The sequence below is a fragment of the Oxyura jamaicensis genome, chromosome 3, assembly GCF_011077185.1.
Source record: "Oxyura jamaicensis isolate SHBP4307 breed ruddy duck chromosome 3, BPBGC_Ojam_1.0, whole genome shotgun sequence".
Lineage (NCBI taxonomy): Eukaryota > Metazoa > Chordata > Aves > Anseriformes > Anatidae > Oxyura > Oxyura jamaicensis.
In genome coordinates this window covers 80,202,731-80,216,812 of record NC_048895.1, presented here as the reverse complement: position 1 = coordinate 80,216,812, position 14,082 = coordinate 80,202,731, and the positions used below count along the sequence as shown (strand labels likewise).

Sequence of the window (14,082 nt, the reverse complement as noted above, 5' to 3'; positions counted from 1 at the left end):
ACAGAGGGATATGTAGCTGGCAAAGGGCTATTTCTCCTCTCTGCTCTCCCCCCCCCCCCCCCAAAGTGTAGGCAAACCATTCAATTTCTGTAAGAATGTTATTATTTAGCACTGAATCACCGACTGATATAGTGTTTTGCTCTTGTTTTAAGTCCTCTGTTATTCTACTTACCTTTGTTTACATCAGCTTTCTGCTTTTATGCTAATAGATAGTTGATATTTTAAAGAACACACATCTTACCTTTTCTTTGTCCTCCCTGGTTCTCATTCTTTCTCCATATACCAAAAATACATGTTGGCCTGGATCATAACAACCCGGCGATTGGTCAACAAGCATAAGCTGGCACCAGCGGAAGAGATCACGTAAGTTGAACTCCCAAGGTCCTCCTTTCTGTCCCCACTTTTTTTCAGCCATTACTTCTTTGTCAACCTTAAAAAAAAATATTAAAAAAATCAAATATATATAATTTATAATTATATATGATATATATATATTTTACACCATCCATGTACTGGTCTCCAAATATTAAAAAAAAAATTCAACTGGATTTCTGCCTTTGGCACCACTTAAATGACAGACAACAAGAAAAAGGAAGTTGTATTCACTTGCATGAATATGCCAGGAACTAGATCTTGATTTAGTTTGTTTCCCATGTACTAATTTGATATCATTCTACTCCAAAGCTGAATCACTGAATTCACCCCCACACCCCAGTGCTATAAATGAATGGTTAGTAAGATACTGACACAAAGTATTTTACGTAAGGCCAGAAAATGCTACTTTCTCTTAACATTACTACGTTTTTTTTGTTTCATGACATGAAGATTAATTGCAATTAAATGAAATTTCAGACACAATCATAAAAAACATTCTGACTTTTAAATCCTGCACTTTGCACAAAATCTAAGCCAAAAATTAGCTAATACGTTGATTTATTGTAATTAAAATGCTTGTTGAAAACCTTTTAAATTAGCACAATTTTAGATCTGAGCATCTCTGAATCCTTTGCCAGAGACAAATCCTATCAGGAAATATTTTCCTTTTATTAGTCTTAGTGTTTCAAAAGAATGCTACATATCCTTCAAAGCTTCTATTTCTGAGAAGGTCGGATGCTGCTTCACTTGATCCTAATTACTCTAACAACAGCCCCTAATAAAAAGCAGATTAGAAATTCAGACCAGAAACAGAAATACACCTTAGCTCTTATTAAAGAGATAGCTCATTTTGCTTCTGCTTCAAGAATAAACATTATGTATGCAAAACTTATTTTCTCAACATAATTCCTCAAGATACCAAACCATAATTATGTTCAAAATTCCATAAAACAGATTCTAAAAATATATTTATTAATATATATTAGGTATACATATAGATAGGTGTGTGTATATATATTAACAATCTATTTTATCTTCTGTGAACAATAAATGCATCACGTCTGATTGTAGTGGTAAAAGAATTCACACAGTATTTAGTGGTGTTCTTTACTTTCTTCTGCATATATTTCCATTCCTCTTTGAGCCACACACTTCTCTATAGAAGTGCTGGGAAATATAACATTAGACTATTGTTTTAATCTTATTGTGTTCTGCTTACTTCTACATGAAATTAAAATGTATATTTACCTTGTTATTGAAGGCAACCATTTTAGCAATAATACTTTTATCAATGGCAGGAAATAGTGTATTCCCAATAAACTCCATATCTGCTGCTGACAGTGGATCAACATACACCTGTAGAATCAAGAACACGCAGTGTGTTGATACAGCCAGAAAACTACAAGACAAGTTCACGGTATAGTTTGAATCAAACAAATAAGCTTGCCTGAGTAAATCTATTAAGAAAGGACTTGGGCAGACCCTTTCTTCCACCTCCTTGTCTGTATGGATTCTGGCATCCAAAAATCTTAGTCTTCTTGTGCTGTACATGAAAATTCATTCCCAATTCGGGAACATAAATTTCTGCTCTGTGGTCAAAGCACGCATTGAGCCCCTCTAATACAGACTGAGAAGCCAGATTCAACTGAGGAAAGAAATAAAGATACAATATTAATGCTCTACAAAACACTTTCTCATAATCTCTAGATAACAGGCTGGGATACACTGAACATAAAATTGAATTACCTTGCTGTTTCAGTGCTACCGTGTTATTATTACCCTCCAGCTAGGTTGTTACTACACTAGAGCACCTAAACTACAACTAACACTTTCCTTATTTGCATATGTTATTTCTGTGTTTTCACCACAATAACAAAACAATTCTCCATTGTAAAACCTGCATTTTCAAGATGTTTCTTCTCAACTTATGTTCATACATTAGTGACATAGAAAATCTCTCTCCCTCTGCAGTGTGGGTTATTTAAATTTCATGGTTGTTTAAAAGTGATATTCTTCACAATAGGAAAAGAAGGTAAGTAAACATTTAAAAATTTGAGATTTTACACTTGGCAATAATTAAAATGCACATTTTCATAAAGAAGCAAGCTCTGTGCATCTCTACATTAGAAGGCACTAGGCACATGAAACCTATGGTGGCAGCATAGTTAGCACGGTCAAAATGAATCTCTTCTTGATATTAATCAGTACCCACCACAGTGCATTAATCCCAGCAAAAGGCCTTCTATTTCAGTGAAATTATAATTGTGAAGAGCACATGTCCCAGAACTTGTGTTGATTACTTCCTGCCCTTCCTCCTCCCCTCTCCCCCCCAAAAAAATACCAAAAGCATTGGTTTTCTGCAGTAATTTAGGCTGGGATTCAATCCTCATCCTGCTGTCTGGAAGTCAGAGGTCCAGTTAAAGCTGATCTTCTGCACTTCATGCCAAAACCAAGACTTTTGCTCTTCTGGAATATTCCATTTCATTTGTGCCCAACACTTTAATTTACCTCATCTAACACAATCCAGTGTCCAGCCTTTAATGCTGCTAGTAGTGGTCCATCTCGCCAGGCAAATTCTCCTCCCCTCCCACCTTCAACAGGCAAGTCTGTCCCAAATAAGTCTGTCACATCCTTTGGAAGTAAAGAATGGCAAAACAAAAAATTACAAAACTGCAAACAAGTTCAAAACCAACCATTGTTATCTTTACCTCACATTTTATCCCTTAGCTTTAAATATTGCTTAAGTACTAATAAATAAATAAATAATAAATAAAAGCAGTAATTGCAAGATGCTAAAAGCTACTATGTTTAACAACATAAAATTGAACTGGAACAACAATAAAAAAAACTACAAATAATAAAAAAGCACCTTAAAGCTGCTTACAAGTAACTTTGCAGAAGCCAAGCAAAACACAGGAGGCAAAGATTCACATATTCTCTTGCAAAGAACACTAAAATTTTGGACTTAGAACATTGAGCTTATGTGAGTGTGAATGCTTTCTCGTTTCCCCCTTCCCCTTTAATCCTTTGACCAAGAAGAAAACACTGCCACTCAGTGCCACAGTTGAAAGAGCTGTGTTTTTTAAGTAAAACAAAGCCTCCCCCACCATAAACACTAAGTTACAAAGATAGTATTTTATTCTACCGTCTGCTCAGACAAGTTGATTCGAACAAGAGAGTTTCCTGAGGCTTTTGCCAGGGCAGCTACTAGACTGGTCTTGCCCACACCTGGTGACCCTTCCAACAAAATAGGTTTGTTAAGCTGTAGGGCTCTCAACAGTCTCTGTGCATTCACTGCAGTAGTCCCAGCATTTAGAGCATAATCCGTAATGCCATTCCTCTGAAGAGCAGGGCCTAAAACAAAGGAAAAGAAAACCAGAAACAATTAAGCCAGAATATCTGTACTGCTGACAATGTGCCTCTGAAAGAGATCATCCCGTCTGTTAACTGCTGATCTCATTACAACAAGCAATGAGAGATCAAGCTTGTGAATTATTCTCAAAGATTAGGCACATATACTTTCTATCTGACCCACAGCTGTGACCGTGGGACTATGTGCCCATACCCACTTGTTTATGTGGTACTTTAAAAAAAAAAGATTTATTACTGAAAAATTCTGTGCTTGCACTTCAGACAGCATGAATCTAAAAATCAAAAGTAGCTTTTGAAAATTTGGCACTGGAGGATATAATTCAGACATGTTACAAAACAGCATATTAATCTGTTTAATATACTGCCAGTATAACTTTAACTAAAGTGTGCTGCTAGGCACATCTTTTCTTTCAAGTTATTAGGACTTATGATGATAGAGCACTGAGCTTCTCATCTATCAAATTCCAACCCGTATAATGCACTGGGACATCACTCCCCAAATTTCATAATAAAGCATTGCTCAGGTTATAAATGATATTAATCACCAACCTAGCTCACAGGTCTTTAAACCTGTTTAGTATGAAAAAGGACCTTCCTTTTATGATCCCTAGTGACCCAGAGGAAACTAAAAAATTTACAAACAGCATTACCTTGTACAATTTTATAAATGACTAACACAATACATAGTATCAAAACGTTCAATGATGAACGACAAATGTAGCACTAGGAACACACACTACATAGTTCAGTATTACCAGAAATTAGGTGAACTAGAAGGTTCACAGCTGAATCTCTACCACTTTTTGGTCCCCTCGCTGTATTTTAGGAGTGGAAAACAGTATTTGGATAGTTCTTCTTGTGCTAATTTGACACATGAGAAACTGAAATGCAGAGATTAAGTAACTTCACAAAAATCACAGCAAATCTTTGAGAGGATATAGCAAGGCAGGACATTGGAGTTCTGGTTAGAATTGTACCTTGGAAGCCTGCTTCCCATGCCTTACACAAGGCCCAGAATGAGCTGTAGCTTTAGGCTCAAGTTAGTGGACATTCTGACCATGCACAGTGATAGAAAACTACAGCTCAGAATTAAAGATGCTTCATTACACCAAAAAACAAGTCTACTAAAACTAGGCTATTAACTAGTCATTTTCAGAAGTCAAAGAAAGCAATTAGATATCTTGTTAATTAACACACTTGGAGTCAGAAAAGCCATTTTTCTAAACTTTAGAACAAACTACTAACTTCTCTATAAATGTTTAGGCATCCTACTTAGATCTAGTTAGTAACAGAACTATAGGGATTAAGAATTAAAAGTAGTACAGAATAAATGTCCACCCACTCCCACAGTCTCTTGCCTCTTGGAATAAAAAATGGGTCGATTCCCATGAAGTCATCCATCCACACAAACTCCTTCTCCTTTGTTCTGTCATAAATCTTTAGTTCATTCTTCTGATAACCAGTCAGCTCAAGGAATTGACTTATTTTCTCACATAAGAATGTCAGGCATTTTTCACGAGCTAATAAAGCCATATCAGCTGAGCAGGATGTTGTACCTGTAATTAGGAAAGTTAAGTGCTCTTCAGAACCAGAACTAGGCACATTTATCTAATAACTACCGAGACTGAATTCCTTCACAGATACCCATTTTGCACAGAATTCTGTTTCAGGTACATATTTGGTGCTAGTACTGAAAGCACCAGCAAGCAAAAGCACTATTAACAGAGAAATTGTTCTATGAGCAACAGCAGTAAAGACATTTTATTTCAAAAAGACTTTCTTCTGCCATCACGATCATCCTGATCCCTTGTCATAGTTCCCCAACCTTCTTCCCCTGCATTTCTTTTGGCTTTTCACTTTTCCTTCCTCTTCCCCTCTCTCCTATTTACCAGCTGGGCCAGTGGCAAACATACAGAGATGAGTTCTGAGCTATGCCCATGATACTGGCTAGTAGGACCATGCTAGCCTCTGGGCTGGGGGAGAGAGAGTAACACACGGTCATGGAGTTAAATACTGTATCATAATATATCAGTTCAGAAGACTTGATAAAAAAAACCACATGCTTGCTTTACCACGTGCTTGCCTTTGAAATATTATTAACTACCTGCAATTCACTTAAGCTTGCTGTATTATACAAGCTCACTACTGAAACAGAAAATAACAGGATATTGACAAATGGAAATGAAAATGTCTACCATAAGTGTCCCATGCTACCCAAACAGCATTTTGTCTGCATTCCACTCAAACATATTTGTATTAATATCTTCCATTTTTTTCGCTACCAACTCAGCACTGAAAGACATACCTGATCCTATTCCATCAATGTACACCAAACACGCAGCATGGACAAAAGACATCATTGGAGAAATATAAAGAAGACTATGTTCATTGGCAGAATCCAACTCTTCACCTTTTACCATGACATTCATAAAATTAACCCATGATAAGATGTCTCGCACGCTGAGAATACACTGACGACCAAACTCTTGATTAGTCAGCCATTCAACAAAGTCCATCATGAGCTCTGCTATGTCTGCCCCTGAAAAAAAAGTCAAAAATTAACGCAATTATTAAAAGAACTCTACTAGTCAAATCTACTACATTGTCATATAATAAGCATTGTTATAGTGTACATACAACTGTAATGCATGAAATGTGGGTAGGTACTCTATTCCCTAACAGGCATGATAACCAAAGAGCAAATTTATGCCTCTGCTGTGTTACAGATGCTTTTAGATTCAAGTACAGACAGTCAAGTGAATATTTACAGTGAAGCTGCTGGCAGAAAACAAAATGCCAGTTCTTTCAATACCTTACGTTGGAACTAAGATTTGGCACTGAGGGGCTGGGGATAATTCAGCTATCTAGTTGGTGAATTAAGTAAATACTGCCTTGATCTCACTTCTGGCTAGTCACAGAATATACGCTATGAAGGAAGCGCAGAGTCCATAATATTTTGTAACTGTCCCCAGAGAGAAATGTACTTTCAATAAAAGGTACACACCCATGAAAATTCCGAGGAAATTTTTAACAGCAGTAAATCTTTTTTTTTTTCTTAATAACATTTGAAATTGAATACACAAGAAAAAGAAATACCTACCTTGACGCTTTATTCCAGTCAGAGACAATCTTGGATGAAGATTGTGTTTTACAATCTGTATCAAATCATCACGGCCATTGCTTTGTGGACACCATATCTCCGTAAATCTATTGCGCAATGCAGGAGAAAGCTGCAAACAAGAAGAACTGCATAGCATTTCATTTCACACTACATCCCATTTGACAGTGCCACTTTTTAGATAAAAATTTGGAGAGTGTGTGGATTTTAAAATTTCTAGTAGTGGCAACAATGCAGGAACAGCTGATAAATGAGAAAATTCAAAAGAATATGGGAAAAAAAAAAAAAAGCTGGTTTGCAAGCACCAAAGCTCCATTTCATTCCAGGATGCGATGCATTAAACAACAGGTATGTAAGCTCTCTTGACCCTTTGCTTACAGGAGTAAGCTAACATACAGAAATTTACCTTCAATTACAACTCCTTTCTGCAATTCCTCTTACTCTGTCTGAATTAGTGAAGCAAATACATTAGCACAAATGCGATGCAGAAATAAATCCTTCTTATTGTTTTACAAGGAATTGTTTTTTACTGTATAAACCAACTTTAATAGACTGCCCATCTTCTTTTAAGTAAAATAAAGGTCATTTCTTAGTTCTAGGTCACAGTACCCCTTAAAGGTGTTTTTGTTGTTTTGTTTTTGTTTTTCAACCTGGCTTCTAAATGACTTAAAGCAGAACTTCAGAAACTGCTTTTTTTTCCCCCCACTTATTGAGAAAGGTCTTCAGGGATATATTCATATTCACTGAAAATGAAAAGATGACTTCTAGCTGACTCTTTCTGACAAGTATTAAAGAGAATACTCTGTTATGCAACTTCACACTACGAGACTTATGTTAGAGCTAGATTTGCTTGCTTTATGAGCCACGTTTCTTGTACTTGCAATATTCTGCTACCAAGACCACCTAGGGTATTTAGAAGCCTTAAGTTTTCTTTGACATTCTGCTCAGTACTGACTCACTACTGTAAAAATACTAGTACACAGAAGTGATGGAGAACAGACATATCCTAATCCTCCTTTAGAGCAATGAGGCAGACTCCAACCAGAAAGCACTGAATGCCAGAACTGGGATAATGCATTTTTATATTGCACCTCTATCACTAAACAGTTAATATAACCAGAAGATGCATATTATATTTTCAGTTGCTTTGACATTCACCTCTTTTTTTCCAAAGTCGCCTCCTGGGTTCATGGTCGCAAAGATACGAAATTTCTTTCCTGCAACCAACAGTTCTACTTCGTTATCCTCATCATCTTGACCACCTTTTTCAGCAAGTACCAATGTCTTCTCAGCTTCAAGAACACTAAAGGGAAGGTTTTAAAAAAATCAATTTAATTTTTTCATACTCTATTTGAAATTACTTAAGAATGAAAGTCACAAGAATTGGCCAGATTAAACATCCATTGGCCCAGAAATTGTATTTTAAAAAAAATATGATCTGTTCATTTTTCCTAATTGCAAACGTTTTTTTCAGTCAGAAGGAAACTCTACCCAACTTTGTTGATAAGGTTCAGCTGAAGTGATTCCTCAAATAGACTTATCTAATAATGTATGTAACTCACAGCTCTCCAGTTTACAAAAACAACGGCAAAATGCATATTCACAGGATCAGATGAAGAAATCTGCACAGTGATCTACATCCCCCAATGCTGAATCTGTTTTGACTGTGACAGTAACTAGCAAGTCATCTCCTTGTCCTTATCACAACCCACAAGTTTTTTTCGTCATATCTTCTCCTTGTGTGGCTGAGGAGGTGGAGTACGGGTGTGATTGTGTGGTGCTTGGCTACCTACTGGTGTTAAACCACAACACGAAGTTAAGTGAACTTTCTGAAGGAAGGATAACTGGAATTATACAATGGGAAAAAAAATAGAAAAAAAGGAAATAAAAGCTTGTAACAAAGTTTGGATATGGTGGAGAAAACAGCTGCTAATCAACTCAACATAAAGGATAATGGAAAAAGACTAAAAAGGAAAATACTTCTGCAAGCAGACACTCAAGTCTGCATTTTAAGATTTTTTAGCAAAAACAAGTAGAGGAAGCTAGATTCTAGTATTTAAGATGTATCATTTTCAAGAACTCACTGACAAACTGAAAAATTAGTATTGTAAACTAGGGATTTTGCTTGTAGTTTTATTTTCCAGCTTGGTTGATGTAGAGTACTGTTTTTAGATACTGTTCAAACTGTTTTAGTTGAACTATATTTTATGTTGTTAATTTCTATATATAGGGACATGAGCTACAGAATAACTATACCCTCTCTATACAGAGTAACTATAGACTCTTATTTTTGTCCATATAACAAAGACAACAATTTGTTTGCAGATCAGTCTGTAACAGCACCATAGAGTCAAATGAAAAGCAATGGCTTTCACTAACTAAAGCATTCAAAACAAACATAACCAGTACCAACACATCAAGCAAACCTACACATATCTGCTTTTCAAAGTATCTTTTATTTTTCTAGGTAAATTAAGACTTCAGCAAGAAAAGGCAGTTTTATCTTGTTTTACCTTAGTATCTTTCACCTTAGTGATAATTTCAAACAGCAAAAATCGTCTAAGAATTACTATGGTAAAGAGTAGCACCTCTAACAGACAGGTGAAAACAAAAACAAAGCAAACTGGCACAGAAATTGAAAGATAAATAAGTCTAGTTTCAGCAAGAACTACGTTATTAAGAGAGCAGTTCACCTGGGCCAAGAAACCAGTGTGCCTAAACAGCTATATTTACCCTGCTCAAGCTTTAATGATGCTTCATTAAGGATACTTAATACTATGCACGTTTAAGACACAGCTACATACCTGTTAAGTCGCTCTAGAACAGAATCATCAGCTAAAGAAATCTCATCAAGCAGAAAAAACCCTTCTTGTTTCATTGCTAAAACAAGAGGTCCATCACACCACTCAAACAGTCTAGAACTATCAGATTCCTCCTAAGAAACGGAAAAGAAAATGAAAAGTCATTAATAATTGTTACTTTTTGCTTCCATGGTCACGATACCAACTACTACCGATGTGAGACAAACCTGGTCGTTTGACCTCTGTCTGACTGGTCGCAGTCCTCCCAGGAAGTCTGAAGTCTCCATGTGCAAATGGCAGTTCACTGAGTATAACTTCTGATTTGTTAATGCTGCAAAGATCTGACAAATGGTAGTTTTACCACACCTGCAAAAAGTCATTTAGTTGAAAAGGCAAGAATAAAAAACAATGCTCATTTTGGGCAGGATTCATACTTTCATTAAAGATCTATGAGGTAAAGGCCCTCAGCATGCAAATTTCCTTCTATTCCTTTCCTTGAGATAAACACATGGAAGGTGACGCCATTATTGGCACAACTGTTGCTGACTTGCACAAGATACATTTAATTAAAATTTAAATCAATATCTGCACTGATGGATTTCTACAGGCTCAAAAGCAAATTTATTCCAGCTTGCCCGTACAAGCCAGTCCTAACATTTCAAGTGAACCAGAGATGCTACCTGTCTGGATCATTCCTAAATCTGAAGAAACAAACTGCTGAGTACGAGTTCCCATTTTATAGAAGATATTACTTTTCCCTTTTCCTGTGTTTTTCTTCCTTTCTCTCCCATAAAAATCTACTCTCCAAATCTAAAACGAGCAAATGAGCAGACAGCACCTATTTTTATGACCTCCTTTAGAGCACATAGGAGTGGTAGAAAAGAAAAAAACCCATACCACACCTATATTCTCTCAACCCCTTAAAACATTCAACATGAATGTGCTCGCAAACAGCAAACTTTCAATTTTATCCTTTCTATATAATTTCTATGTATTTATACACAATTAAGACAATCCTGTTAAAGACTTCAGCTGACAGATATGATTGCCACCCCACAAAAAGAACTGTGGAAAACTGCATTTGCAATTCTGCCATGACAGAGGCTTAAATGTCCCAGATCAAAGAAGCACTGAAGCCTACTCAATCATTTTGCATCTGAATTGCTGTTGCCCTACAAAAAACTACATCAAAAAAAAAGCAAGGTTACCCAGTGTCTCCCACCAGCAGTACTGGTTCACCAAACTCCAGGGCTCTTCCCACCAAAATGGCAAGTCTCCTCATCCCTTGAGTCCAGACAATGTGGTTAAAATCTCTGCCCATCACTGACATCTGTGTGGAGAATTTAGCTGCACAACACAAAGCAAACTGTCAGCCTCAGTCACATCTAGAGAACTGCCGATACTTTTTTTTTTTCTAGGAAACTCACCCAGTAGCTTTTTGACACTTTCCCCTGAGAAGAGAGACTCAGGATATATTTTTTTCTTGAAATGCTTTTCAAGGACTCTCTTTATAACATCCACCTCTTCTTGTTTCCTAACTCTGCCTGCCAGAAGCATAAAACCTATAAAACAGGGGAAGAGAAAATTACTACCAGGTTAATCAGCAACTATATATATATATATACACAAACACACACACACAGAGAATAATTGGGGCTAGAAAGCAATTCAGCAGAGACACTTTAAAAAATTGAAAGTAGCATAGCTCACCATCATTTGCTAAGTGCTGAAGCCAGTCGTAATCCTTTTCCAGCTGTTCTGCCAATCTGTACCTTTCACCCCAACGGAACAGATCCCGCAAGGTAATGAACCCATGCTTCCCAGCAAAAACTGTTGAACCTCTGCGGTAAGACTGTCATAAGAGCAAACCATGAACCATTTTTTCAGGAACTTGCCTGACCACTTCAAGCAAGATTAATACGACATTCATTCAAACAAACTGTATGCAAAAAAAAAAAAAAAAATCCCAACTCACAGACCCAAATTACTTATACGTAGGCAATCTGATAGATACTCAGGAACAAAATAATATAATTAAATAATAAGTAAAAATAAGAAAATAGGTACATGGATTAAAACAAGATCCAAGCAAAAGATTAAGTTCTATACCAAAATGGATGTTAGCACTTCTAAGTTTTACCTTACTTCAATACAGAAAAATAAACTAAGAACATCCAGTTTGAAAAGCTACAGGAAAAGTGTGCTCTGACTTGTACTGCCGCAATTGCTTTAAAATATGAGATAGTTTTAGCTTGTTACTAAGTCTTAAGCATAAGAGTATCAGAACACAGCCAAAATTATTGCTTAGAAATAGTATAAAATTTAGCATGGCCAAACAACTGCTACAGATCTATTACTTCATTTTCCACTAAGGCCAGAGAATGATTTTACACTTTAAATCACAAGGCCTTCAGTTATTAATTTTCTTGTCACTGTTGTTGCTGCTAGCCTTCTCCCAAATCTGACATCACCTTCTTTACTTCTCTATCTTAAGCACTGAATTAATTACTTCAGTTGTGGATTATCTTCACTCAATTGTGGTTTTGTATCTGCCGGTTCACAAAACCTCCCTCCAAAAGGTATCTGTACTACTTAGTGCTGAAATACATTTGCATGCCTTCTACAAAAAGAAGAAAGACTCTTACTTGCAGGTCTAACATGACTTTGACAAGCTTGCTGCAATAAGAAGGCGGCAAACTGCATCGCTTGTGCAGGATGGTTTCCAGTTCAGTGCTTGGCAGTTCGTCAAAATGCAGTTCCACAAAACGATTTCTAAAGGCTCTAGACAAAACCTGAAATATGAGAAGATGTTACTGCTTGAACTTTTCCTTCAATATTGCTTATGTTATATACCTCTTCCTGTACATCCTAAGGAATATGGTTAGCCCCATAGCATGCAAATTAGCATACATATATATATGTAGGAAGAAAGCATAAGAGACAGTCTAGATGAGGACAAGAGCTTAAACCAGACATTAATAATCTCTTCTCCAGCACTCTTGAACAAGAAATGCTGCATCAAATACAACATGCTTGAACTCCTCGTTCAGTAAAGCACTTAAATCTCAGCTACTCAAAATTAGAGATTTAGTATCTGCAAAACAAGCATCTAACCCAAACAGAATCCAGTCATACTGAAAGTCATCGCACAAATACCTCAACCCTCTACCTCTTGAGCGTTTCATATTAATTCTGTACTATACATCAGAAAGTTTTCATGTTACACTTCTATGTATGATAAGGACTAATTCCCTAGAGTTGGAGTTACTCAAAGGCCTAGAGTCAGAGTTACCCAAAGGAAATTATACAGACCTTCCTGCCACCATAGAGACCTGGAGGATTCTGAGTAGCAAACAGCATGAAGCGAGGAGCAGCTTTAACAACTTCCTGAGTCTCAGTAATGAACAGCTCCCTGTTATCATCCAACAAACGGTTGAGAGCTTCCAGAACATCAGTGGGAGCCAAATTCAGTTCATCTAGTACGATCCAGTAACCCTTTCTCATTGCATCTATGAGGATGCCTTAAGAGGGAACAGAAAGAGTTCTAGTTGAAATCTAACAAACTAAACCAAACAGAGCAAGCATTGAGACACTTTTAGCAACCAGTTTTCACTCAGTATAAATATTAATTCAGAAAGGAAAGCAACAGTATTATTTTCTTCATTGTATGCAATAGGACAAGTAGCGATGAGACAAACATGAACTCAAGAATTCACTGAAATTCACATGACTACCAATAAGCAAATAACTTTATGGAAGGTCCTCTTCTCTCCATTGTGATAAAACAGGTACACTAGGCAGAAAAGAAAGCAAGCAGTGAAGTAAGACATGAATTTGAAGTAAATTTAATATCCCCACTCACCTTCCTTAAACACCAACTTTCCAGAGGCATCTGATGTGTAACAGCCAATATATTCCTGGATGTCGGTATGCTCATGATTGTTAATCCTTACACAATGGTTCCCAGTAGCAGCAGCCAACCAACGAATTAAACTGGTTTTACCAACAGAGGTCTCTCCTTGAATCAGTACTGGATGAGTCCTAAAAGGTACAACCAAAACAGCAATTTAAAAGCAGAGTCATATCTTTCTCATATACAAGGTAACAGCTTTATTTGGAATTCAAGATTTCCACAGATCCTTTTGTAACAGCATTACCAAAATATCATGATTTAACTCATTTTGAATTTCTAAGATCATATACTAAAATGGTAACATAAGTAACTTTACCCCCATGTGCTAACTGCTACCCACAAAGTTTACTGTGAGGGCAGTGAGGCCCTGGCACAGGTTGCCCAGAGAAGCTGTGGATGCCCCACCCCTGGAGGTGTTCAAGGCCAGGCTGGATGGGCTTTGGGCAACCTGGTCTGGTGGGAGCTGTCCCTGCCCATGGTGGGGGGGGGGGGGGGGGGGGGGG

At 36.9% G+C, this 14,082-nt stretch overlaps 1 protein-coding gene across 3 annotated transcripts in view; it reads right to left on the bottom strand.

The window, feature by feature from the left end:
* The window catches only part of MDN1 (midasin AAA ATPase 1), a 96,310-nt gene that overhangs the window by 54,583 nt on the left and 27,645 nt on the right, over nucleotides 1-14,082 (bottom strand). For all 3 annotated transcript variants that reach the window (XM_035320855.1, XM_035320857.1, XM_035320856.1), the window contains exons 24-40: nucleotides 13,529-13,707; nucleotides 12,979-13,187; nucleotides 12,312-12,458; nucleotides 11,377-11,518; nucleotides 11,094-11,228; nucleotides 10,875-11,013; nucleotides 9,894-10,032; nucleotides 9,670-9,800; nucleotides 8,024-8,168; nucleotides 6,848-6,977; nucleotides 6,053-6,286; nucleotides 5,106-5,303; nucleotides 3,521-3,729; nucleotides 2,884-3,006; nucleotides 1,823-2,020; nucleotides 1,624-1,731; nucleotides 242-430 (exon numbers count right to left, since the gene is read on the bottom strand). In XM_035320855.1, coding sequence (XP_035176746.1) covers nucleotides 242-430; nucleotides 1,624-1,731; nucleotides 1,823-2,020; nucleotides 2,884-3,006; nucleotides 3,521-3,729; nucleotides 5,106-5,303; nucleotides 6,053-6,286; nucleotides 6,848-6,977; nucleotides 8,024-8,168; nucleotides 9,670-9,800; nucleotides 9,894-10,032; nucleotides 10,875-11,013; nucleotides 11,094-11,228; nucleotides 11,377-11,518; nucleotides 12,312-12,458; nucleotides 12,979-13,187; nucleotides 13,529-13,707 — 2,755 coding nt within the window. The remainder of the gene's footprint in view (nucleotides 1-241; nucleotides 431-1,623; nucleotides 1,732-1,822; nucleotides 2,021-2,883; nucleotides 3,007-3,520; nucleotides 3,730-5,105; nucleotides 5,304-6,052; nucleotides 6,287-6,847; nucleotides 6,978-8,023; nucleotides 8,169-9,669; nucleotides 9,801-9,893; nucleotides 10,033-10,874; nucleotides 11,014-11,093; nucleotides 11,229-11,376; nucleotides 11,519-12,311; nucleotides 12,459-12,978; nucleotides 13,188-13,528; nucleotides 13,708-14,082) is intronic.